The 22,855-nt window shown below is 38.5% G+C and overlaps 4 protein-coding genes across 8 annotated transcripts; 1 reads left to right on the plus strand and 3 right to left on the minus strand.

Moving 5' to 3' along the window:
• Window positions 1–932: 932 nt before the first annotated feature.
• Window positions 933–12,275, minus strand: ndc1 (NDC1 transmembrane nucleoporin). Of its 2 annotated transcripts, XM_005924647.3 has the most exons (17): window positions 12,129–12,275; window positions 9,523–9,643; window positions 9,342–9,443; window positions 8,527–8,819; window positions 7,887–7,995; window positions 5,820–5,871; window positions 5,578–5,710; window positions 4,925–5,017; window positions 4,745–4,826; window positions 4,299–4,460; window positions 3,925–4,176; window positions 3,557–3,669; window positions 3,100–3,150; window positions 2,477–2,540; window positions 2,285–2,385; window positions 1,893–2,053; window positions 933–1,788 (listed from the first exon to the last, which is right to left on the minus strand). In XM_005924647.3, exons 1-17 carry the CDS (start codon window positions 12,165–12,167, stop codon window positions 1,725–1,727), a joined length of 1,992 nt encoding a protein of 663 aa, XP_005924709.1. In that variant the 5' UTR covers window positions 12,168–12,275; the 3' UTR covers window positions 933–1,724. The 2 variants fall into 2 exon arrangements, with proteins under 2 accessions (XP_005924709.1, XP_005924710.1); XM_005924648.3 differs by lacking the exon at window positions 3,100–3,150.
• A 162-nt stretch (window positions 12,276–12,437) lies between these two features.
• On the minus strand, window positions 12,438–14,414 carry zgc:113691 (uncharacterized protein LOC503529 homolog). The gene has a single exon (XM_005924649.2). The coding sequence runs from the start codon at window positions 13,416–13,418 to the stop codon at window positions 12,660–12,662; it is 759 nt and encodes a 252-aa protein (XP_005924711.1). The 5' UTR covers window positions 13,419–14,414; the 3' UTR covers window positions 12,438–12,659.
• Window positions 14,415–14,510: 96 nt separating this feature from the next.
• On the minus strand, window positions 14,511–18,800 carry yipf1 (Yip1 domain family, member 1). Of its 4 annotated transcripts, none has more exons than XM_005924651.3 (10): window positions 18,683–18,800; window positions 18,359–18,504; window positions 18,089–18,243; window positions 17,925–18,005; window positions 17,738–17,825; window positions 17,461–17,577; window positions 16,499–16,665; window positions 16,137–16,319; window positions 15,443–15,522; window positions 14,511–15,146 (listed from the first exon to the last, which is right to left on the minus strand). In XM_005924651.3, the coding sequence occupies exons 2-9, from the start codon at window positions 18,390–18,392 to the stop codon at window positions 15,463–15,465; spliced, it is 885 nt and encodes a 294-aa protein (XP_005924713.1). In that variant the 5' UTR covers window positions 18,393–18,504; window positions 18,683–18,800; the 3' UTR covers window positions 14,511–15,146; window positions 15,443–15,462. The 4 variants fall into 4 exon arrangements, with proteins under 4 accessions (XP_005924713.1, XP_005924714.1, XP_005924712.1 ...); XM_005924652.3 differs by having other exon boundaries at window positions 18,359–18,461; window positions 18,683–18,782; XM_005924650.3 differs by having other exon boundaries at window positions 18,359–18,467; window positions 18,683–18,778.
• A 168-nt stretch (window positions 18,801–18,968) lies between these two features.
• lrrc42 (leucine rich repeat containing 42) lies at window positions 18,969–22,170 on the plus strand. The gene is made up of 7 exons (XM_005924653.3): window positions 18,969–19,639; window positions 19,731–19,862; window positions 19,936–20,057; window positions 20,182–20,267; window positions 20,348–20,461; window positions 21,540–21,624; window positions 21,705–22,170. The coding sequence occupies exons 1-7, from the start codon at window positions 19,251–19,253 to the stop codon at window positions 21,992–21,994; spliced, it is 1,218 nt and encodes a 405-aa protein (XP_005924715.1). The 5' UTR covers window positions 18,969–19,250; the 3' UTR covers window positions 21,995–22,170.
• Window positions 22,171–22,855: the final 685 nt, after the last annotated feature.

Here is a 22,855-nt window from a genome sequence, read left to right on the forward strand (position 1 = left end):
GGGCTGCCTCCAGAACTTTTTCATAGGGGTGGCCACTAAAAATATTGGGGTAGCACAGCAATAACAGAATTTCCAGTTTTCTTATGCTGTTGTCAAATATACTTAAAACATATAGCAAAAAAAGAGAAAGAAAATAATTCTGTCTACTTAATTTCCTGTTATTAAAGTTGATATCACTGAAAATACATACATATGAAAACCAAATATAATTTTTAATCCATAAAAACCTGTTTTCATAGATTGATTGTAGCGTGTCTTCCTCTCTTTTGTACTCAAGTTTATTAAAATTAGTACCAACATAGACAGTGTTGCCAGAGGGGGGGGGGAGCTAGCAAATTTTAGGGGGGTGGTCAGTGCCTGTCATTTAGCCGGAGATTTGCAGCAACTAAGGAATGTTTCCAGCACCTCGTTTAATCTATGCCATGAAAAACTGAGGCAGTGGTAGGTGAGTGTATATACAGTTGCTTGCGAGACTGCTGATTTCCATCTGTAATTGTAATCTGTTATTATTATTATTATTATTATTATTATTATTATTATATGTTATTATAATTGCTGAATTCCATTTAGCTGCTGCAGTCTCAGGTTTCATGCTGTTTAGGCTGTATTCTAATAGAACTCAGTTATTGTTTTTAGGTTTCTCCTAGAGAACTCACAATTCCTCCAGTTTAATTAATGGAATTGCATTTTTCTTCCATATGTAGCCAGTTTGCACAACAATCAAAGCCCTCTGCTGTCTAATGTATAATTTGGGATTCTGGTGTGAGGGTTCAGTACTGAGGTAAGTAGCCCTGAGCAGAAAGCATTGATTGAAGTCTCCACTCCTACACTTTTTGTTCATCATATATCTGACAACTTTGGCATGGTCTTTCCTTTCAATTGCCTCCTCCGTCTTACGCCTGTGACAAGCACGCATTTCTCCAAACCAGAGAAAGGATCTTCATGTGTTTTTATTCAAACAGTTTTGTGAGCAGAAACTTAAATTCTGGCAGTGACAACATTTATCCAGGCTTAAAACCTGCTGCACCAAACCTGTTCCTCTCATATGATAACGTCATTTATCATGAAAATAAAAAAAAATCAAAAAAAATCATACAAACTGGTACCCTGTACAAAAGCTGGTGTCTAATTTGAAAATGTATTTTGCTGAGCTGATGCAGACAGATGATCAGTTCTTCTAGGCAGGTGATTAGACTCAAAACCAGATCTATGAAAATGCATTTTTAGGATCCATTTCAGACACCCGTGAAGCCAAAAAAAAAAAGCTCATTACAAAACAAAGACAGCTTCTTCGTTAGCCCTCGTGCCATCTCTTTTCAACACCAAAAATATTACTCAAGAGGACAGCAGCTGAAATATGAAATCCAAAGATGATGATGCACAGAGAGCCCTTTGTAACTCATCCCAATCAACAAACGTCATATATGAATTTCTCACATTTCCTTATGAGGAAAAAATTTTATTTATTTATTTTGAGCCTCTTTTACTGTAGGGTAGATTAATATCTCCTAAACACAAGAGATAACAGTCCTTCAACCCGTTTCAGTCTGTCTGTTTGGCTTCCTGCTCCTTCCTGCATGTGAGAGATGTGATCTCAACCATCAAATATAATCCCACGGTATAGTGCAGATATAAATATTAAAAGAGGCACTATCATGGCCTTTCATTTGTTGACATCTTTATGCACCGATAAGAATCTCAAGGCACGGCCAGCATCAAATACATTACTCCTTGTACTCCAGAAACTGCTGCAATCTTTTCCGATGCTCTGCAGACAGCTGAACAGCACTGAGGATCAAACAAAAACACCAAGGGTTATAATACTCAGCATGCAGTTTTCTTTCTTAATCACACAAAATACTACTCAGATTTTAAATTGTAAGCAGCCTTACTTTAAGTGATCACCAAATGTGGTTGTTATCCTGTAGATGGCAGTCTTTAGTGTGGCCCTGAGAGCAAAGCGCAGCGTTTTGTATGTTGAGTCTCCCATGCTGCTGGTCGACCTGACAGGCTTACTGGAGGCATGGGGCAGCTTGAAGTGTCGATCGACAGCCTGCAGACGAGAAGTACAACTGTCCTGTACATGTACTACTTAAAATAGTCATTGTGCTTAATCAACCTGCGTTATAGTGAACTGGGCCCTATTAAAAATGGTCTCCTTATCCTAATGGAAAAGCCATTAGGACAGTTGTTTCTACTGTTCTTCTGTTTCTACTTTAAGGGAGCACAAGAAAATCTCCAGCAAGTATATCCAGAATAGGTAAAATAATATACTGTAATTTACCTCTTGTAAGACCAGCATGCAGCTGAGAATGCTGGGTAATGTAGTCTGCACAACCCCAAACTGATCTTCAGAGAATGAGGCTTGAACAAGGTAAGAGAGCCCTGTAATGGAAGGAAATCAAAGAAAATAAATTAATATGCGGGATGGAAATTGAATTCAAATCAAATGTAAGTATTCACAGTTTCTTCCTACCTTCCAAAGCCCAGATGTGGGCCTGACTGTCAGCAAAGAGAGCCTGACTCGAGGCTTCTGGGAGCTGCAACACACAATGTTAGCTAGCAGGATTTTTTTCCCTTTAAATTAACAGATGCAGACTCACAATGCTAAATTAGGAAGTTGTTAGTGGGGCACACTTAGTGTGACTACACTACAGCACTACAGCATGCAAGTGTGGTTAAAAGAAATATACATAAACCTCAGAAAGTAGACTAACCACATTAGTTTCTACACAGAGGAAGCAGGGAAATGCAAGTAGTGAGATTTTTCTCTGATAATCTCACTGTGTGATCAGAAAAAGGAAATCTCTAAGCATATACTCCAAGCACTAAACTGATTGTCACATGACCCCTTAATTCAAGCTCTAAAGGTAATTAGTATGCTCGCTGGAAGAGCAAGATGGATAGAAAAGAGATGCATTAGTAATGCCTCCACCATTAGGTCCAGAACCGGGAGATAAATTAGTAATGGCTACTACACGAGAACGCTAGATTTGTTAAAAAAAGACAAAAATCTACCAAGCCAGATAAGAGCATGCCAGAGCCCCCCAGTGTGGAGAAGTTTAAGGGAGACAGCATGCACATGCCACACGTTCTTACCTTGTTAAACAAATACACTATCAGCACTCGCTTTGCCAAGAAATTTTTAACCTAAATGAGACAATTAAATGTAGAAGTGTTTTGGTGATAAAGTTTAAAAAGAGAAAAAAAAAAAAAGACAGACTAACACAAATACTAGCTTTTCACACTTAACCCTGGGGCGAGACCCTGACTTAAAGTAAAAGCACACTTCTAACAATAACCATAAACAGGCTCCCGATTTGGCACATTTCCCAGAACCTTACATCTGAATTTGTGATATCCCTGTTAATTTTCACATCTGTCCACCCCTGACTGTAGGTTTTTGGAAAACTAGAAAAGCTGGATGAAGTAGACCACAGCACTTGACTCCTGTTATATTATTCCTGAATTAATAAGTGTGAAAAGCCTTACGTCAGAAGCACAGTGCAGGACCAAAAACACATTATCATTTGGCTTTGAGACAAGGTTTTAGTACCTGTTCTCTTCTGTTCTGGAGGAACTGAGCCAGAAAACTTGGTTTGGAGGGTTCCTGCTTGTCACTGGGAACTGAAGCTGGTGATGGCGGGGGACTGCCATTAACCTGGGAATCTGTATCAACAGAAGCTTAAAGCTTATAATGTACCCAAAAATGGATCAACCTATCAGACCAACCAAAGTAAAAAAGTATCACTTCATTGCCCCCAAATATGCCACCATTAAAAAAAAAAAAAAAAAAAAAAAAAAAAAAAGGGGGGGGGGGGGGGAACTGTACCAGTCAACACATTCTCTCTTTTGTCTAACATTGCATTTTATTGCAGTTGTACGATCTGAATGACCTGACGGCTCCCATTATTCCCTACTCACCTGTGGATGTGGACCAGAGTTTGGGCACTCGCCTCATGATGTGGGGGCTCTGCACTGTGCCGTACCAAGGTGAGCCTTGCTCCACAGGAGCAGCAAGACGCCGCAGTGCAGGAGACATAAAGGGGCTGTCCAGATCAGGGGTGAATGGGGCTGTTAGAGGGCTCTGCTGGCCTCCAGCAATGGACCGAGCGAAGACTGAAGCTGGAGTTTTCATAAAAGCGGTAGGCCTTGGACTCATGAAATCTTCTGTACCTGAGGTTAGGATTACAAAAAAATTAAAATATACATACATGCCATAAACACACTCACACTATGTTAATATACTGTTATACAGTTGGCTGACATGGACAGCCACTTCTGTGATACTAAAGTACCTGATGTTTCAGAAGAGGTCTTCCTTTCACTCCCACTTGACAGTGATTTGGCCCTGCCATTGGTTGCTACAGTGTCATGATAGGCTACAAGTCTCTGGGTAAGATTAGCCAGCAGAGAGAGGCACTCTTTACTGATAGCATTCCAGTTATGAGGATGTCCACCTGGGAATAAATAAAAAAGAAATACATTCTGAGCTAGATAAAAGCACAATCTGAATATCTGACATGTGTCAAGATTAATTCTTACAAAAGAACTGTGGCTCCTGCCTTGCATGTTTGATGTTTGTGATTGATTTAACTTGAGGTTTGACGTGAGGTCAGAAGGAGCTTGACAGTTGACTACCAAAATCTACATATTATATGCCTGATGTCACAATCAGAAGAATGGGCTATACAGCAATAGAAATAATAAAAACTTCTTTTGTGCAAAGAAACTATGATCAGACCTGGTTGACTCAGACTGAAGACTTCACAGCGTCGTAATGGAGAATGCTGAGACAACAGAGCCAAGTCCTGCAAAGCTAGGAACTGAAATTTGGGAAAAGAGAGCACCAGAATTTGGTGATCAGTGGGGTTTAACCTAAAATGGATATGCTTGCAAGAATATAAATGTGTTTTGTACCTACTTTTAATAGCATTGGCTGCTTTTCAGTCAGTACTTTAGGAAGGCAATGGTCTGCATCCTCAGTAAAAGATGACTGCACAGGAAAACTGTACCCCTACAGAAGAAATGTATTATGTTTAATTTCATTTTATTATTTATTTATTATCTTTCATTAGAAACTGTAGTCAAGCTGCTTTTCAGTCCTTAGAAACCCATTGCCTTGACACTGCTGCCCCCTAGTGTTTCCAAGTTATTAAAAATATAAATAGAAGTTGTGTAGTCTTGATTATGGATGTTATTGTGGTTACCATGTACTGTTTTCCACTGACCAAAATCATTTTGAAATTGTCAGCAGAACCTCTGTATGAAAGAAGGATATATAACATGACACACACACACACACACACACCTAAATTGACAACTTAAAAAAAAGAAAAGAAAAAAAAAAAAAAACAGTTTGTAAATAAATGGCAATTTTGAAATAGGTCAATAGTTCCTAGAGGAACTGGACTCAAGATAGGATTTATTTTATTTAGGAAATGTAATTATCACAGTATTAAAACAGGAAGAAACAACCTTCCCTCGATGACTTGTTAATGATACTTAATATACTGAACAGCACAATTGGTTTTAAAATATTTAGAGATCTAAATTTTGCCTTTAACTGATACATACCTCAGTGAGAAAAATCCTAAAGAGTAGCAGCATGATGTACCAAGTGAAGAGGAGAAAGGTGGCACTGATCCAGAGGTGGTAGAGGAGGGAGAGGTCCAGCAATCCAGCTATGCTGTCAAGAGGGTGGGCAGAGCTGGAAGGGTAGATCACACATAACTATGATAATGCAGTGTTTTGCACGAGGCGAGCTACTGATCAGGCAAAAAGCATTGCTAAGTATTTTCAATAAATCATATACTAACCTGCCCAAGTGAAGATTCAGTGTTTTACAGATCCATGTTCTTGGAATGTACCCTGTTGATATTAAATTTAAATAATGAACACTTCCAATATGCTGTGCAGAGAAAGCCAAAATCCAGACAATCTACATCTATGTATCTATTGTTGTGGGATTTCTCTTTAGTGTATTGTCCTGTAATGTATTGTCTTGCTTTCATGTTACTTAGTTTAGTATGTCTGGTTGACACCTCATTCACGCTGGGAAACAGGCGGTGAGAAACTGGTGAATGTCTCCCAGGATGCGGAAGCTCACACAGGAAGGCTTGACCCCAGAGTGGGGGAGATTCACACAGGTGATAGAGAGTCTGTCTGTTTAGAGCCAAGGTGTGAACTGCAACTGTAAAAGCCTTTTGTTCTGTGACTGTGTATAAAAAGGACCTGAACTGTTCATTGTCAGAGACGACTTTCAGTGCCCCCTGACTGACGTCCCTCCTTATGCATGAGATAGCTGAAATAAAGGTGTTGTTACAACTCATCGTGTCTGCAGGCTTTGGTAATTAAAATTTCCACAACACTATCTATAGTGGGGTGTGCGTAATTATTCAGCCCCCTGAGTCAATACTTTGTAGAACCACCTTTTGCTGCAATTACAGCTGCCAGTCTTTTAGGGTTTGTCTCTACCAGCTTTGCACAGCTAGAGACTGAAATTCTTGCCCATTCTTCTTTGCAAAACAGCTCCAGCTCAGTCAGATTAGATGGACAGCGTTTGTGAACAGCAGTTTTCAGATCTTGCCACAGAGTCTCGATTGGATTTAGACACCAGACAGGTCAGGGATAAAGTTATTGAGAAATTTAAAGCAGGTTTAGGCTACAAAAAGATTTCCCAAGCCTTGAACATCCCACAGAGCACTGTTCAAGCGATCATTCAGAGAAATGGAAGGAATATGGCACAACTGTAAACCTACCAAGACAAGGACACCTAAACTCACAGGCCGAACAAGGAGAGCGCTGATCAGAAATGCAGCCAAGAGGCCCATGGCGACTCTGGACGAGCTGCAGAGATCTACAGCTCAGGTGGGGGAATCTGTCCATAGGACAACTATTAGTGGTGCACTGCACAAAGTTGGCCTTTATGGAAGAGTGGCAAGAAGAAAGCCATTATTAACAGAAAATCATAAGAAGTCCTGTGTGCAGTTTGCCACAAGCCATGTGGGGGACACAGCAAACATGTGGAAGAAGGTGCTCTGGTCAGATGAGACCAAAATGGAACTTTTTGGCCAAAATGCAAAACGCTATGTGTGGCGGAAAACTAACACTGCACATCACTCTGAACACACCATCCCCACTGTCAAATATGGTGGTGGCAGCATCAGGCTCTGGGGGTGCTTCTCTTCAGCAGGGACAAGGTAGCTGGTCAGAGTTGATGGGAAGATGGATACAGGGCAATCTTGGAAGGAAACCTCTTGGAGTCTGCAAAAGACTTGAGATTGGGGCGGAGGTTCACCTTCCAGCAGGACAACGACCCTAAACATAAAGCCAGGGCAACAATGGAATGGTTTAAAACAAAACATATCCATGTGTTAGACTGGCCCAGTCAAAGTCCAGATCTAAATCCAATCGAGAATCTGTGGCAAGATCTGAAAACTGCTGTTCACAAACACTGTCCATCTAATCTGACGGAGCTGGAGCTGTTTTGCAAAGAAGAATGGGCAAGAATTTCAGTCGCTAGCTGTGCAAACCTGGTAGAGACAAACCCTAAAAGACTGGCAGCTGTAATTGCAGCAAAAGGTGGTTCTACAAAGTATTGACTCAGGGGGCTGAATAATTACACACACACCACTTTGCAGTTATTTATTTGTAAAAAAATGTTTGGAATCATGTATGATTTTCGTTCCACTTCTCACGTGTACACCACTTTGTGTTGGTCTTTCAAGTGGAATTCCAGTAAAATTGATTCATGTTTGTGGCTGTAATGTGACAAAATGTGGAAAAGTTCAAGGGGGCCGAATACTTTTGCAAGCCACTGTATATAGAGATAGAGAGGGTGAAGCTTCATTAATGGTATTTTAATTAATAAGGAAGTTACTTACCCAAAAAGTAATAAACAACGATGAAGTTCCTGACAGAGTAAAGTGCCTGAGTGGCACTGCACCTAACCACCAAAGGAAGAGATCCCTTGAAGCGAAGGTATTTGTATTGCTGGGGAAATAATATGTGAACATGAACAACAAATATTAACTCACACTAGACAGCTGCAACTTTTAAAAAAATTTTTTTTTTTTTTTTTTTTGGGGGGGAGATTTTATGGTAAATGGACTGATTCTCGTATAGCGCTTTTCTACTCTCCAGGAGTACTCAAAGCGCTCTATACAACATGCCACATTCACCCAGTCACACCCATTCTCACAAGCACTGACCCCAAACTGAGTGCTATCTAACCACATTCACAAACATTCATACTCCGATGGATGCATCGGAGAGCAACTTGGGGTTAGTATCTTGCCCAAGGATACTTGGCATACAGACTGGAGGAGCCAGGGATCGAACCTCCAACGTTCGGATCAGTAGGTGACCAGCTCTACCTCCTGAGCTACAGCCACCTCATTTACTTGTTTTGTCTCAGAAAAATATGTTGGAGCTATTCGCAGTCAGGATACTAATTTTGATTCACTGTCACATGTGAGGCAGAATCACAGATAAACAAAGAACATTTTAAAGTCCACTGTTTACCTGAACAGTATGGAAGGAGACATAGTTCATGTTGTGGATCACACCCAGCAGACTGTGAGAGAATCCAACAAAAGCTCCACCCAGCAGAAGGATGAGATGATATTCATTCAGACACATCTGATGTGTCTGCGCACACGGGTGGCCAAGAGTTTCGTATCTAAATCCAATGGTAACGGCAGAACACCAAGCCACAATCATTCCCATGATACAGTGGACCAGGGAGTTGACAAGCTGTCGAGGGTGGAGAAGCTGACCAAAGAGCGCGATTTTCGAGCATGCAATAGTTGGAATGACTGAAAGAAAAAACAGTAACAACAAAGAAGTTACATAATAGACAATTTTTTAGTGGAGTACCCATTATATTATCTTATCATTTAAAACCTGAGTAAAGCTTATTAAAGTAATAGCTGGCCCCATGGATGTGTTGAACCAGTACTAAACAATCAGGTATTTTAGTTGTCCTGAAAAGAAAGTAAAACTTAACTCATTTTACTTTCATTTTGTTTTATTATACAATTTAAAGAAAAACATAACACTAATCTTTTTATCCAAGGGAGAAGGAATGTGTGTTTTTCATGTTGTGGTGTCATTCAACAAACTATTCCCTATTTAACAGACAACATTAGTCCACAATCAAATTACTTAATTCTGTTAAACTAATGATAGCATTTTATTTATTATAAGCTCTACCATAACACTGAACTGGTGACATTAATTCCAGCTTCACTAATGAAAATTTACATATGATCTATCCACGTAACATGTTAGTAGTAAAGAAAATCTTTAGGGAAGTTTTGCAGTGCTCTGTGACTCACCTGTGTAATACTCAAAGTTCAAGAAACCAACCATGATGATCACTCCACACAGCAGGATGAAAGAGAAGATGGCAGTTGCACTTGTTAGCATGGAGAAGCATTCTGGAATTTAAAAAAAAAAGTGTAAGGCAAGCTTCATACACAGCTCTGAGTAATCTTAAAATGCAGCGTGGTGACTCACCTGATATGGTCTGGATGGGGTGGAGAACACTGAACTTGCTGAGGAACACAAAAATTGCTGTGCTGGGTGGCAACAACAGTACAGCCCAAGCAATACTGGCTGCAGCTCTCCAACAAATTACCTGAACAGAGCAGTCATTATTACATTATAGACATTATATAGTCCATCCTTGTCCATAGTCTTATTACGTCTCATATTGATTACTGCAATTCCCTCTTATTTGGTCTCCCTAAAAGGTCCCTTCATCAACTCCAACTTCTTCAAAATTCTGCAGCTCGGGTCATAACTCGTATTCCGTCAAGAGCTCATATTACCCCAGTTCTTCAGCAGCTTCACTGGTTGGCCATAGAAGCCAGGATAAACTTTAAAATCTTACTTCTCACATACAAGTGTATCCATAAATCTGCTCCTTCCTATTTGTGTGACCCGCTTCACATCACCACTTTCCCGCCCTCTCAGATCCTCATCTGCTATTCATCTTACTGTTCCGCCCGCATGTCTTATGGGGAACAGAGCCTTTAGTGGTGGCTTTGTTCCTTGGCTCTGGGACTCTCTTCCTCCAACCATAAGAAATATAGACTCTCTTCCCGCATTTAAGTCACAGCTCAAAACACATCTGTTCAAACTGGCTTATTCGCTTTAGTGCTGATTTTATCTGTTGTCAAGTTCTGTTTTGCAATTTTTACTTATTTTATGCATTTTATGACTATTACTCCTTTTAATAATTTTTCTCTTTTGTAAGGTGACCTTGGGTTTCTGAAAGGTGGCCTCAAATAAAATGTATTATTATTATTATTATTATTATCATCATCATCATCATCATCATCATCATCATCATCATCATCATCATTATTGATCACCAAGTATTGGGAAAGAATAACCACTTGATTCAACGCTATAAAAAAAAGAAAAAAAAGAAATTTGAATCCATATGAAAAGGTCTGTTTTTCCTTTTTTTAAATTGTCTTACTTAAATTTCACATTCATGTACAGAACGTGTTCTGTGCTAATCAGGTTGTAAAGGAAATCTCCAGAGAGCATGTAATTTAAAACAATATCTTCTGGGGTGTAAAATTCTGAAACCAAGATGCAAACATTCCCAATATTGCATTGCAATTCAATTTTCTCAAAGAGTGATACCCATGTGGAACTGTTAATGCCTCGTTAAAGGTGTTATGTTCAAAATTTAGTTTTTTGTCTTGCTAATAATGCAATGAAGTGGCTTCTGTTGAATATAGGTAGCTGGTTTGTTTTTGTTTGTTTGTTTGTTTGTTTTTCCCTTTAGGCTTGTTTTATAGGAAAAGGTAGGTATGAACTTAAAAGTGGTTTTGAATGACTGTTACATTAGGGGTAAAAGTGATTACTGGTAACTTCCAAAAAAAAGGTTACTCATATTTAATAATGGATTGCATTTATATAGCGCTTTTCAATCAGAATCAGAATACTTTACTGATCCCTAGGGGAAATTATTTTTCATTACAGTGCTCCATTATAAACAAGGCATCCAAAGCGCTTTAAACTGTAGATGACTTATTGTCCAATAATCTGTCAGACATATCTTGCATGAAAGACATCAAATCAGTTTGAATAGGAAACAATATTCCTACCACAAGATAGAAGCTGAAATCATTTTTAGGAAAAGTCACTTTATATATTCTTTATTTTCCCCAGCTAAAAAAATAAAATAAAATAAAATAAAATTACTGACATTAAACTTTTCCTTTTCAAGCCAGATCCGGTCAAGAGGGGGACGGATAAATGCAACAAAAGTAACATAACAGCTCTATAAATATATTTAGGTGGCAAAAAAAAATGGATTGATTATAATCTAGAACACATTGTAGGTACAATAAGTCAGAGTCATTAGGATACATGAAAAACAGGTCATTTCTCTATCATATATATAACGACTTCATAAATCCTATTGAGTACAGCCTATTTTCCAATAAAAACAAAATATCAGACATTACAATAAATAAATAAATTTAAAAGAAAAAAGAAAGAGAAACATGAGTCCATTTTTGGCACGACATCTTCACTTCATTCAATGTAACAAATTTAAAATAAGTGAAAACATTTCAATTCAACATCAGCAATTCTTTTTCTGTCATTGTTTGGTAGAAACTACGGAGGCCTATATACTTTCAGTGTGAGCCCGCAGATGCCTATCGTTAATGTTTACAACATGCGTGAATCAAATATTTTCATATTTCAGTCAAATAATACAAATAATCACGAAGTTAATTTTCCTTATTGTTTTTGCTACCAGAAAACACGCTATACTCAAGTTGCTATTTAACGATCGGATTTAACGTGTGAAACTTACATATCTGTATAGTTGTTACTAACTTCATATTTGTAAAGACACTTTTTCCCCTTTTACTTTGCTCGCGTTTCTTTCTTTTATTTGAATAGCCTCCATTCGCACCTCGGTTTCTCAACTTTCTGTAAACACTTTTAAAGATAATTGTAAATAAATAAAATCTGAAGACGTTCATTAGCTGCATTCAAAGAAGCTAGCATAAACAGATCTAAGTTTAGCAAGCTAGGAGACACGAAAAATCACTTTCTAAATAGCCATCTGGTGTCAGAAGAAAAACACTCACCTTGCGGATAAACCAGCAACTCTGCTCTGCAGAAAACATGTTGTTTAGATAAATGTATGCCTCTCTTTGAGAAGAAAACGACAATCAAAACTATTTACACCTCAGTTTCCCATATCGCGCCACATGCATTCAAAGGACCTCTGAAGGACCCCGATTAAAAGCTGTCCATCTTCCTGCCTGCTGTCAGCGTTTCATATTCATTCAGTATATGGATTTAACGTTGGGTCTTGAACTAAATATTGTACATATAAATTCTCACTGACTGGCACACGTACACTACGTTAAATTTCATCATTACATTAAGCTCAGCTTACAAATGTTTTCCTGAAAGGTCGACTTTCACCGATCCTAAAAATCAGGTTACGTTTAAATTATGCAAATGCTATTAAAACAACATTGTCACAAGATGGAATTACACAAGAACATAAATCAGCTTTAAAATTGTGTCTCATTTTACTCTCAGTCATTATGTAACATTAGTCCAGTAATTAGTTGCCATCTCAAGTGCAGAGTCAGTAGCTGTCAGTGAAGTCAGTTCTGTATTCCTTTAGCTTCATCATGCACGAAAGCTTTCTTTCCGTGACTATAGCCGTTTCCGTAAGATGGGAAACTGTGTTTATCCAAAACAGTATTTTTGTCACTGTCCCGTGAAAATGGCTTTATCTCAAAAGCATTGGCTGGAAGCTTTTGGGCGGAACTGATGGACATGTCGGTTTGAACTGCTTTATGTACGGGTGGCTTCAGTCCAGGTTTCTGTATTATTGCAGGGAGGGCAAGCTGTTCCCTCTGGGACTTCTTGTCTTCCCACAACTTAAGCAGACGACGCTGGTTATTTGTCATATCCTTGAGATTTTGCTGTAATGACTGTACTTGATCCTCTAAAAGTGTTTTAGAGGTGACTGTATTTGCCAACTCTGAGGTCAAGCCATCAATGGTCAGACTCAGTTTTCCAGCCTTTTCCACCAGGGAGTTGCACTCACGTTCTTTTTCATGCAAGTCATTGATTATGTCCTTGGTGGTCTTTCCATTGAACTTAGGGCTGCACTCAAGTCCAATTTCAGTACGAAGAGCCTTCACCTGTTTCCTCAGCTCCCTGTTGTCCAGAGCCAGAGTCTTCAGTTTCTGTTTCATAGCCTCTGTTGAACGCATCCTTGACTCATACTGCCTGAGCTTCTCTCTGAGAACGCTTTCTTTGTGCATGGCATCGTCCCTTTCTTTCCTGCATTTCTCCAAAAGTTTCAGCATCTCAAATTTGGACACTTTTTCACCTTTGCCATTTGAAGTGGCCATCCTATGGAAAGGTCTTCAAGTCAAAATATATATCTATATATGTCTATAGCTATAAAAAATAACTAAAAGGCATTCCCCAAAAATGAGAACAAATAGCAAATCAAGTCCTCCTGTGTTGTGCTGATAAATCTACAAGTATGTGCAGCTGTCTAGACTTCTGAGACTGAAGCAGGTGACATTCCTCCAATAGGGTTACCTGTTTGACAGGCAGCTCCTGTGTAACTCAAAGCTGGGGCTAGAATGACCATTAATTAGGACGCCACCATCCCTTTGACAAAGGTTCAAGTGACACTTTTTTTCTGTTTTGTTAATTAATCCAAAAAAAAGTAGCTCTACTTAATTAGTGGAAATATTAAGCATAGTCTTTACGTAGGTTCACTGAATGTAAAGTGCTGACCACACACCGTGTGCCTGCATGTGGTCAGCTTTGGATATATACTGTGAGATTTTCCACTGCGGGTGATCTGCGAATCCAAACGGTGATACGATAGATTCTATCGGTTTGCTCGACCACGTGACAGTTTAGATGGATGAGCTGGAAAACGGTAGCAGCAGCTCACTTTTAAAGTTAATCTCTTTGAAATGTTCATCTTATACCTATTAGTTACAATCTCTTCTTTAAATATTTAAAATTTCCAATTGTTGACATGTATTGGAAAACAAAGTAGTTAGAAACCCAAAGAAATGAGTCACGTTGCACATGGACGTGAAAGCCGGGGTGACTCAAGGCTGCCTAAAATGAAGAATCACATGAAGTATTTTAAGCATTCATCCAATGCAACCACCCAGAGTTCAGAGTATGACTGTTAGATAGAAAGCACTTAGACATACAAAAAAGTGCTTGTATGAATGTGTGAATTAGATATGTTGCATAAAGTGCTTTGAGTGCTCAAGTTGAGTAGAAAAGCACTATATAAGATTTAGTATTTAATTAATATTAACTTTTGACCTATGACACCTGGGATGGATATCAATTTTCTGCAGGCATGACAAGAAACAATTAGGCAACTACTTATGTTATATAATATAAGGAAACCTGTCTCAGTTTGTGTTAAAGATCTGCAATGAACTAGAAACAATGGCATTCAAATACAGCATTTCCCACAATAACCATGTTTTATTTTTCTCCATGAATCAATAAATTCCACACTTCCGATCAAAAACATTACCAAATTAATTCCAGAAACACTTACATGACCATTTAAAAATTTAGCACAGGTCTTTGGCATTAGTTGGGTGGACTTGTAGAAACTTAAGAGTAACGTACAACAGCTCCAAGTGTAATAACGCTAGTCGTTGGTTAACACACCATATCTATAATTGTTTACACAGAAAATTCTGTTTACAAATGATTCATTTCCCATTATAGGAATATAAAAATACATGCCATCGATGCTGTCACCAGTTATGAAATGTGTTGTTATAGAAATATTTAAAAATGTAACTTAAGTATAAAGGTCATACTAAAATATACCTTTTTTGTCGTTTTAAACCATACTCCATTTATATGCATAAAGTTTAGAATCCAGCACCCGTAAAAAGAAAACAAAACCCACACGCTTGCTATTATTGTGCATTTTCAGATGTCACACAGCTGATCCAAACACGCACTCAGGATACAGGGGTTAAGGTGTTAAGACCGGATGTACGAGTTCAGGTGAAATTCAGACGTTGCATGACTTCATCAGCACAGCAACTTGATTCTCTCTAATAAGGCAACACGAGAGCCTGCAATTTCAAAGAAAAAAAGAAAAAGACAAAAAGGGGATAACACTTGCCTTGGCACGACAAAATCATGTACAGGAAGTCCTGTGTCAGATTTAGTAGGTCAAAATGACACACATGTGAGCCAAAGCTCCGAAAATGGGTCAATAATGTATTAAAGTCCTCCTTTGTGACACTACTGAGTGTAAATATGCAAACAACAAATGAAATAAACACAATGTAGATACATATTATAAATACATATCAGATTTTCAGTGTATATGTAAAAGCTTAAAAAGCTTCTGTGTCACTATTGGTACCTCGAGACAATGCAAGTCTTTCATGTCGTCGAATTTGTTGGCTTTACCGTCTTGTTCCCTGGCATAGTAAAAAAGTAGGTCTGCAAAAGAAAACCCAAATGAGTAAAAAAAAAGTGTCAAAGAACTTGTGCAAAGGAGTACTGGCAGGGCAAAGACATGTTATGAGAAACTGGTAAGCACGAAATCCAAACTGTGAGTAGGTGTGAAGCAAATGTTCAGGGGTAGAGAAAAGAATACAGGATTTCTGGAAGCCATTCATCTTGTTAAGCGTTCAGACATGGCTTAGTTTGAAGACTAATTACTTCAATGTGGTGGGACATATGATATCCCTGAGGACCGGACAGTATTCATGATAGGAAGTTTACTAGCAGCCCTTTCTCACACCATGTAGTAATGTAGTCATAGTTTCCGCTGAAACACATCTCCCCAGAGGGATTCAACTTGACACTATAAAGTATATTTGTTTCCCAAAAACCCACAGAGGAGTCAAATGCCAAAATATCAGTGTAAGTGATCGGATCTGTGAATGGCGAATGGAGAGGTGGGTTCAAAACTAGGCCATGCTGACATCAAAGAGGATAAATTAGAAAGAGTCAATAATTGTTATCTAAATCCAGATGGATAAGCGTTATGAAATAGATGGATTAGCACAAATACTATTTTGTCATTAAATATCAAAAGTAGCCACATTTACCTTACAACCAACAGCCAGCAGGATGTTGAGCAACACAATCACAGACAGGAATGCTATCATAACTCTGGGGTGGTCATCTCTGACTGCAGGCCAGAAAGTCAAAACCAGTACTGAGCCAGAGAGGCAGAGTGCCACCACAATGGTGCACCAACTCAGCCAGTTAAAGGGGAGAATCCACAGAACCTTGATTTAGAAAAATAAAGTTAAAAAACTAGAAACCAGCAAATCATGTAATTAAATATGCATCTGCTTTTAGGGGGTTATATAAATGCCTAAAATTTAGTATAGTGCTTCATTTGTTACTACTACTTTAAAATGAATAAACAAAACACAAGACAAAACAAAAAAACAAAATTTCTTACCACTGCAGGTATATATATTGAAAGAGAATAGCCGTACACACAGACAATCTCCATAAAGGCATATGACACCAAGTTCACCATTTTATTGTTTCTCCATAGCAGAAAACCCCAGACGGCAAGAGGCACTAACCAAGCATAGCTGAAGATTATTGTTGCAGCAATGGTTACTGGAAAACATAAAGAATCAAAACTCAGTGTGAAATGGCTGTTTCCCTCCCATATTTAATGTAAACGTGTATGAGAGTAGGGCTGTTCGATATAACGATATATATCGGGTGACGATATAAAAAAAACGTCTATCGTTTCATTTTACGCTATCGTTTGTTTCGTGGTGTCGCAAAATAAACTGTTTACGGCAATTTTTTTTCATCGCTTTGATCATTGATGGTTTTGATGGTCACTATAGTGGCTAAATTAATTTCTTAAAGTTCTCTCTTTCTCTCATATTTAATATAACCACACTACTGGCCTGTTTGTATGCGTTGTCGTTAGCAACAACGATGATAAAACCATCGCTTGTCCGCTCTTTTATTTTCCACATAAACCTTTCACAATAAAGCTCAAGATCCTGTTGAGACTTTTTAAAATAAACTGAATCACGTGAAAGAGTATGCAGAGTGTTTACGGATGAGAAGCAAAAAAGAGGAGTCAGGCGCTAAAAAAATAAACCACAGACTCAAACGTTAGAAGACGCCGTGTAATAAATACTCACAAATAAAACGGCGGCCGTTACAACTTATGTCTAAAAATGTATCGTTTCATGCATCGGTTAAAACACTCGACTCCAGGTAAAGGACGCCCAGCTGGAAACACTTCACGCAAGTCGAGCTGCCCGAGATTCACAGAATTTTCAGAAAATGTAAAATTTTTGTGATTTATATCGGGACGATAAATGTCTCATATCGGGATATGAGATTTTGGTCATATTGAAAAGCCCTATATGAGAGTGAAGAGGAGCAAACCTTTTCGAAACTCTGGGGTATATTTGTAGTCCCGATCGCCTTGGTGGGCCAAAAAGTTGGATATGTTTCCACTTATGGCGGTGGCAAACACAAGAGTGGTGCAAATCCAGAACGGTCCTAAAAGCAGTTGTTACACACATGTAAGTTGTTTCCTTATTGGGGGTTTCCATGAAAATAGTATTTACCAATAGAATACAACATCAAAGAACAATACACCTAGTGTCATACAAAAAAAAATCTGATTGAGACATATCTGTTAAAACTATGAAGAGCTAACCATAGAGATCAGGATTTCTACGGAGGTAGACATTAATAAAGTTCTTTCTGGGCCATGGCATCATTGATCCAATTATCCTTTCCTTTACCTGAAAGAAATATTAGAAACCACTAAATATGGAATCTGATGAGACCTAGCTAAAATGGTGCCAAAAAGTCAGTGGATACATTAGAAAAAAAAAACTTACATGATGGGTCTCGATGTCAAAGAACCTTTGGTAGTACTCAAAAGACCAAAAAGAGGGACTTTTCTTTTGCCCTGAGAGAAGCTTAAATTAAAGGATTTGGTGGAAAAATTTAATTAAATCTTAAAAGTTAATAAAATATATTAAATTCAAAGGCTTGTCCTAACCTCTGCCTGGTCATCATTGGCAAGTGGATCCTCAGTATCAGCTTCAGTGGAGAAACCAGTCGCAGTGCTTTGCTTAGGCTTCACATCTTCATCATCGATGCTGATGGTAGTTGCATCTCTGTTGGCTTCCAACAGATCGCCAGCTTCGTCAAATTCTAGTTAGTTGACATGGATTAATGCAAAATGTCAACGATCGCTTCTTGTGAGTTTAAAGTTTTCACAAAAATAAACAACTACATTTCCATAACACAGTGGAAGATTGACACTCACCCTGAAATTGAAACGGATCATGTTTCGACGCCATTTACAAAGATTCGAAGAGCGAAGTCCGTCTCAAACGCACAGGAAAGTAATTGTCACACAAGGGCAACAACTTAACCTCAGGAAGATATGGAGAATGATTAAGACTTCGCACACTATAACCAATAAAGGAAAAAGACGTTATGAGTTAGCTGAGTTAGCTACCAAGTTCTTACTTAGCAGATCATCAACTTTGACAACTATGTAAAATCAGATTAAGACAGAAAAACAACCAGTAAAAGTATCAGTCTTTTTAAAATATGTTTTAGTTATCATCTTTGGAAAATCAATTACCAAATTATCCTTCCAAACCCATAAAAATCACTTAATTTCTGTCGTATACGTTGGCACTTCCGGGAGCAGGCTAGATCAAGGATGTAAACAGGACTTCTTCCTAAACATTTTCAAAATAAGGGTTTGGATTTTTGTTAATTTAAACTACTACTTGGTGAGATCCTGAGAGGTTCATTATAAAGTATGTACACGTTTTCTCATATTACATTCTTGTTACTTATAATGCGCAATTTGGTAAGAAGTTCCTAATAAAACAAGCATTCGTTATTAACCATATTTTACTTTGAAGTGAGCAGGCACAGCTGCCAGTAACTTGCTTGCACTGTAGGAACCGCGGCTACCGTAGGAAACCCGGAATATTTGTCATATTACATACAAGTAGTAAAGCAAATGCCGTAAAATGTGAAATATTTGGAGCAAAAACGTAGTAAAAGAGTTTAACTGCAGGGTTTGGGTGTCCTTTTATACTAATTTTAGCCAAGGACATGATACTATTTAATAGCTAGCTTGTGAGCTACTTCGAGTTTTTGCTGACTTAACGTGCAGCCCTTAATAGTGCGACCTTACTATGGACAATAGCACCATTTATGTCCGAGAAAGAGGAAGTCTTCGTCGTGTCAGTGACATAGTCCTGGCACAGCCAAAGCCAGCGTTATCGTGCAGAAGGACAAATCCGTTTGTGCCCAGAAAAGAGCATTTTATATTCACCTACAATGAAGAGGGAAGTCTGCGATATACCACAAAATCTCTCTTTGACATCACTTTGTTGTTTGTAGTTGACAATATTCATCATGTAGACTCTCTGATTGGCTTCCCTGAGCAAATAGGTGATAAACTTTTTGTAGCAGCTGAGGAAAATCGTGTATTCTTAAACCCAGAAATTTCTTCAAAAGCCCTGCAGTTATTCAGTGATGCATATGGAAGCATGGTACTTGAATCACTGTGTTTACGAAACAGGTGAGTCGAGCTGCCACCAAAAAACTGCGAGGTTCCTTTTCTTCTTTACCACGGACAGCTAGCATTTGTTGTTCCTCTTTTATTTCTGCAGGTTTCCACTTCTTCACGAGCGAATGGATGAAATAAAAACATTTCATAATTTGAAGTCTCTGGATTTGTTTGGCTGCAAACTGGGTGACAATCATGAGCTTTTTCAACATCTAACATCTACCTCACTGGCAAGGTATTGCATTCCTAAAGAAATTACATGAAAGATTTAATAAAAGCTGTTGCTAACATTTTTTTTCCCACTTTAGGAGCCTGATTCAACTTTTCATTGGTAGTAACAGCCTGTCAGATGCTGGCCTCCAACGACTGACCGCACCTATCCGTATGATGCACAAGGGACTGGACTGTCTTCAGCTTCTGGATATTTCCTGTTGGTTGCCAAACTATTAGTTGATTTCATGGTGATGGCACAAATACCATCCCTTCCAGATTTGAAGTATTCAAAACTCACATCATTATAAAATTGTTGATCAGCTATAATCTGTCTTTTCCAGACAACAATATCTCAGAGAGGGCTCTCGGATACCTCACATGTCTCCCAAAGCTTGCAAATCTTGATGTATCTGGAACCAGTTTGAAGGTATAACATCAATAGTTGTGTGTAACACTTATCTGTGGCTCATTGTTATACTGACATCTAAATGTAATGTATACCTCTAGCTTGGCATAGGATTGAAGGCAACAATGTTGAACCTGTTAGGACTAATTTATTCTGAGAAACCACTGGCTGCCTTTGATCACTCAAGATGCAAGACAGAAGGTTGGGCTGAGCAGGTAAGTATGTTTAAATGCGGATTTGACATTGATAGAAGAATAGAATAGTGGTCAGATGTTTACATAAACTCATTATGGGTATGATGATGGTAAAATATTTCCCCCCCAAGGTGGAATCACTGTATTGTACACATCTTTAATAACTTTAAAAAACATGTACATGTTTGAATTTATTCTGGAATTTCTGTATTCCACTCATACATACAGCCTCACCAACATTTGGTTAAATGTCCCTTAGCAAGTTGCACCTCAACCAAAACCAATTTTGATTTGTGTTTGGGAACATTGTCCTGTTGGAACACATAGTTGTTTGCAAGCTTTAACCGTCTAGCTGTTGATTTGAGGTGGACTTTTGGAGGTAGTGCTCCTTCATTATTTAAACCACTTTGTGCAGTGTACTAGTACCACTGGCAGCAAACAGACTCAAAGCATAATGCTACCACTGCCATGCTTTAGAGTTGATACAGTGTTCTTAGGTTTGAAAGCCTCACCTTTATTTTTCCAAACATACCTCCTGTCATTGTGGCTAAATAGTTCAATCTTTGTGTGGTCTGAACATAAAAAAATTCTCCAGATGGCATTTGGTTTTGTTCATGTAGGGAGCAGCAAAATTCAGTCCTCCTTCTTTCTTAGTCAGCACCCTCTTGGTCCATAGCCATTTAAAACTTCCTTCAGTGTGGACCGTGATGCTGGTAGTTTCTGGGTTGTTCCTGAATATCTTAACAAATTTAATTTCATCTGGGGGCGACAGTTTGATCAAAGTACCATTGTTTCAACTGATGATCTTGGAATCTGCAGTTCTTTAGAAATGGCTCCAAGAAACCTTGGAAACTTTTGTAAATCCACAATTCTTCTTCTTATATCTTCATTGACTTTCCCATTGTTCTGCTGATGGTCAGGTCAACGAGTGCTATAAAAACATATTCTGTTTTACAGCTCAAATAAATAATTAAAAGCTCAGAATAACCTGAAATTCATGCCATGATGAATGGATTTAAACTTCTGATCACAACTGTTTGTTTTTTTTTGGTTTTTTTAAATAACAAGTGTCAGGAAGTAATGTTTGGCATGTTTTCAGGTTGTAAACCAGTGGGAAATGAATAGCTCACAAATGCCAAAACAGAAAAAAGTTGAAGAATCAAGAACATCAGCACTTCGTTTTTGTAAGTTCATCATATTTACACAGTGATGGCCTATTTTTAAATAAATAATTGGACACTTTTAAAATTTGTTTTTTCTGTAGTTGGCAGGCAGAAGTTTGTCAGAACGGTACTGAATGCAACATCTCTGACTCATAAGAGCACAGAAGAGGATAAGAGTGAGAGACTCCATTTCTACAGACCGGCGAACAATGACGTAAGAGAAAAACAGGTTCCCTCCAGGGCAAATGACTTAGAGAATCCCTGCCATGATCCCAGAAAAAGGAGGCTTCAGTCGGAAACGTGTGACACTTCAAATGAAAGCCCTCCGGGAAAATGTTCGTCCTCACCAACTCTTACTGCAGAGGACATTGACTTGTTGAACAGCTATTAAGGCATGCGTCCAAACTAGCACGCAGGTTGAAGAGCTACTTGAACATGTCAATGAATAGGTTGCCTTTAGACTCAAGGGAAGGAAGATTGTTTCCACTGGTTATAATACAAAAATGTCTTTTGGGATTAAATTGATAAGGTTTGTATATTTTTTAACAATAAAGTATTGTTTTTGCATTCGTCGTCTTCTTTATTATCCATTTTATTGTGCAACAGTAACTTTAAACAGGACAAGGTGGATTATTGTCCTGGGCCTAATCTTGGGGATGTGTTTGGAAGAAATTTTTGCTCATGGGTCCTAGCAAGAACTTTACTTTTCTGGACTTTACACAGTGCAACTCAACTCAAAGGTTCTGGTTTGTTATGGCAGTGGGGGGTGATGACTTCAGGCTTTAAGCAGAGATGATGAGAAGGCTTCACCGGTCTGGGAAACCCACTTCTTTCAAATTAAGCAACCCTAGATTCTTCTTTCATTTTCAAACTTGGAAGTCCATGCGCGACTGGTGCTGATTCAACTTAAATCACTTCGGGCGATTTATATTGATGTTGCACACATTTCTCTAATGCCACAAAAGGTTTTGTCCAACTTTTTTCATGTAACTGCAGAAGTACTGCCCCAGACGTGTAAACAGACTTTGATGTGTCAAGTCTGTGCAGTTCCCCCCTAAAATCAAATTATCACACAGAAAACCTGGAGGCACGGTCGTTTTTCAATGTAGAAAAATGGTACATGTTCCACAGAGAGGGAGCAGCAGATAAATTTGGTCATGATTTTTCCCCTTATATTCACCACGTAATTGTCTCTTGAGATGTCTTCTAGGACATTTTATTGACAGGTCTTTCTATAATGTTTAACATCAGG

The sequence above is a fragment of the Haplochromis burtoni genome, unplaced genomic scaffold, assembly GCF_018398535.1.
Source record: "Haplochromis burtoni strain Fernald_Lab_line unplaced genomic scaffold, NCSU_Asbu1 Contig_78, whole genome shotgun sequence".
NCBI lineage: Eukaryota > Metazoa > Chordata > Actinopteri > Cichliformes > Cichlidae > Haplochromis > Haplochromis burtoni.

Excerpts from the sequence above, each read along its gene's own strand:
- ndc1 (XM_005924647.3), bottom strand. The coding sequence starts at position 12,167 with ATGTTTTCTGCAGAGCAGAGTTGCTGGTTTATCCGCAAG. Across the intron at positions 4,827-4,924 it reads AGCAGCCAATGCTATTAAAA|TTCCTAGCTTTGCAGGACTT; the intron begins GTAGGTACAAAA and ends CCCAAATTTCAG. Across the intron at positions 2,054-2,284 it reads GCATGCTGGTCTTACAAGAG|GCTGTCGATCGACACTTCAA; the intron begins GTAAATTACAGT and ends TCTCGTCTGCAG.
- zgc:113691 (XM_005924649.2), bottom strand. The coding sequence starts at position 13,418 with ATGGCCACTTCAAATGGCAAAGGTGAAAAAGTGTCCAAATTTGAGATG.
- yipf1 (XM_005924651.3), bottom strand. The coding sequence starts at position 18,392 with ATGGCGTCGAAACATGATCCGTTTCAATTTCAGG. Across the intron at positions 18,006-18,088 it reads CCAATGATGACCAGGCAGAG|CTTCTCTCAGGGCAAAAGAA; the intron begins GTTAGGACAAGC and ends CTTTAATTTAAG. Across the intron at positions 15,523-16,136 it reads TGCTGGCTGTTGGTTGTAAG|ACCTACTTTTTTACTATGCC; the intron begins GTAAATGTGGCT and ends TTTCTTTTGCAG.
- lrrc42 (XM_005924653.3), top strand. The coding sequence starts at position 19,251 with ATGGACAATAGCACCATTTATGTCCGAGAAAGAGGAAGTCTTCGTCGT. Across the intron at positions 19,640-19,730 it reads TCACTGTGTTTACGAAACAG|GTTTCCACTTCTTCACGAGC; the intron begins GTGAGTCGAGCT and ends TTATTTCTGCAG. Across the intron at positions 20,268-20,347 it reads TATCTGGAACCAGTTTGAAG|CTTGGCATAGGATTGAAGGC; the intron begins GTATAACATCAA and ends GTATACCTCTAG.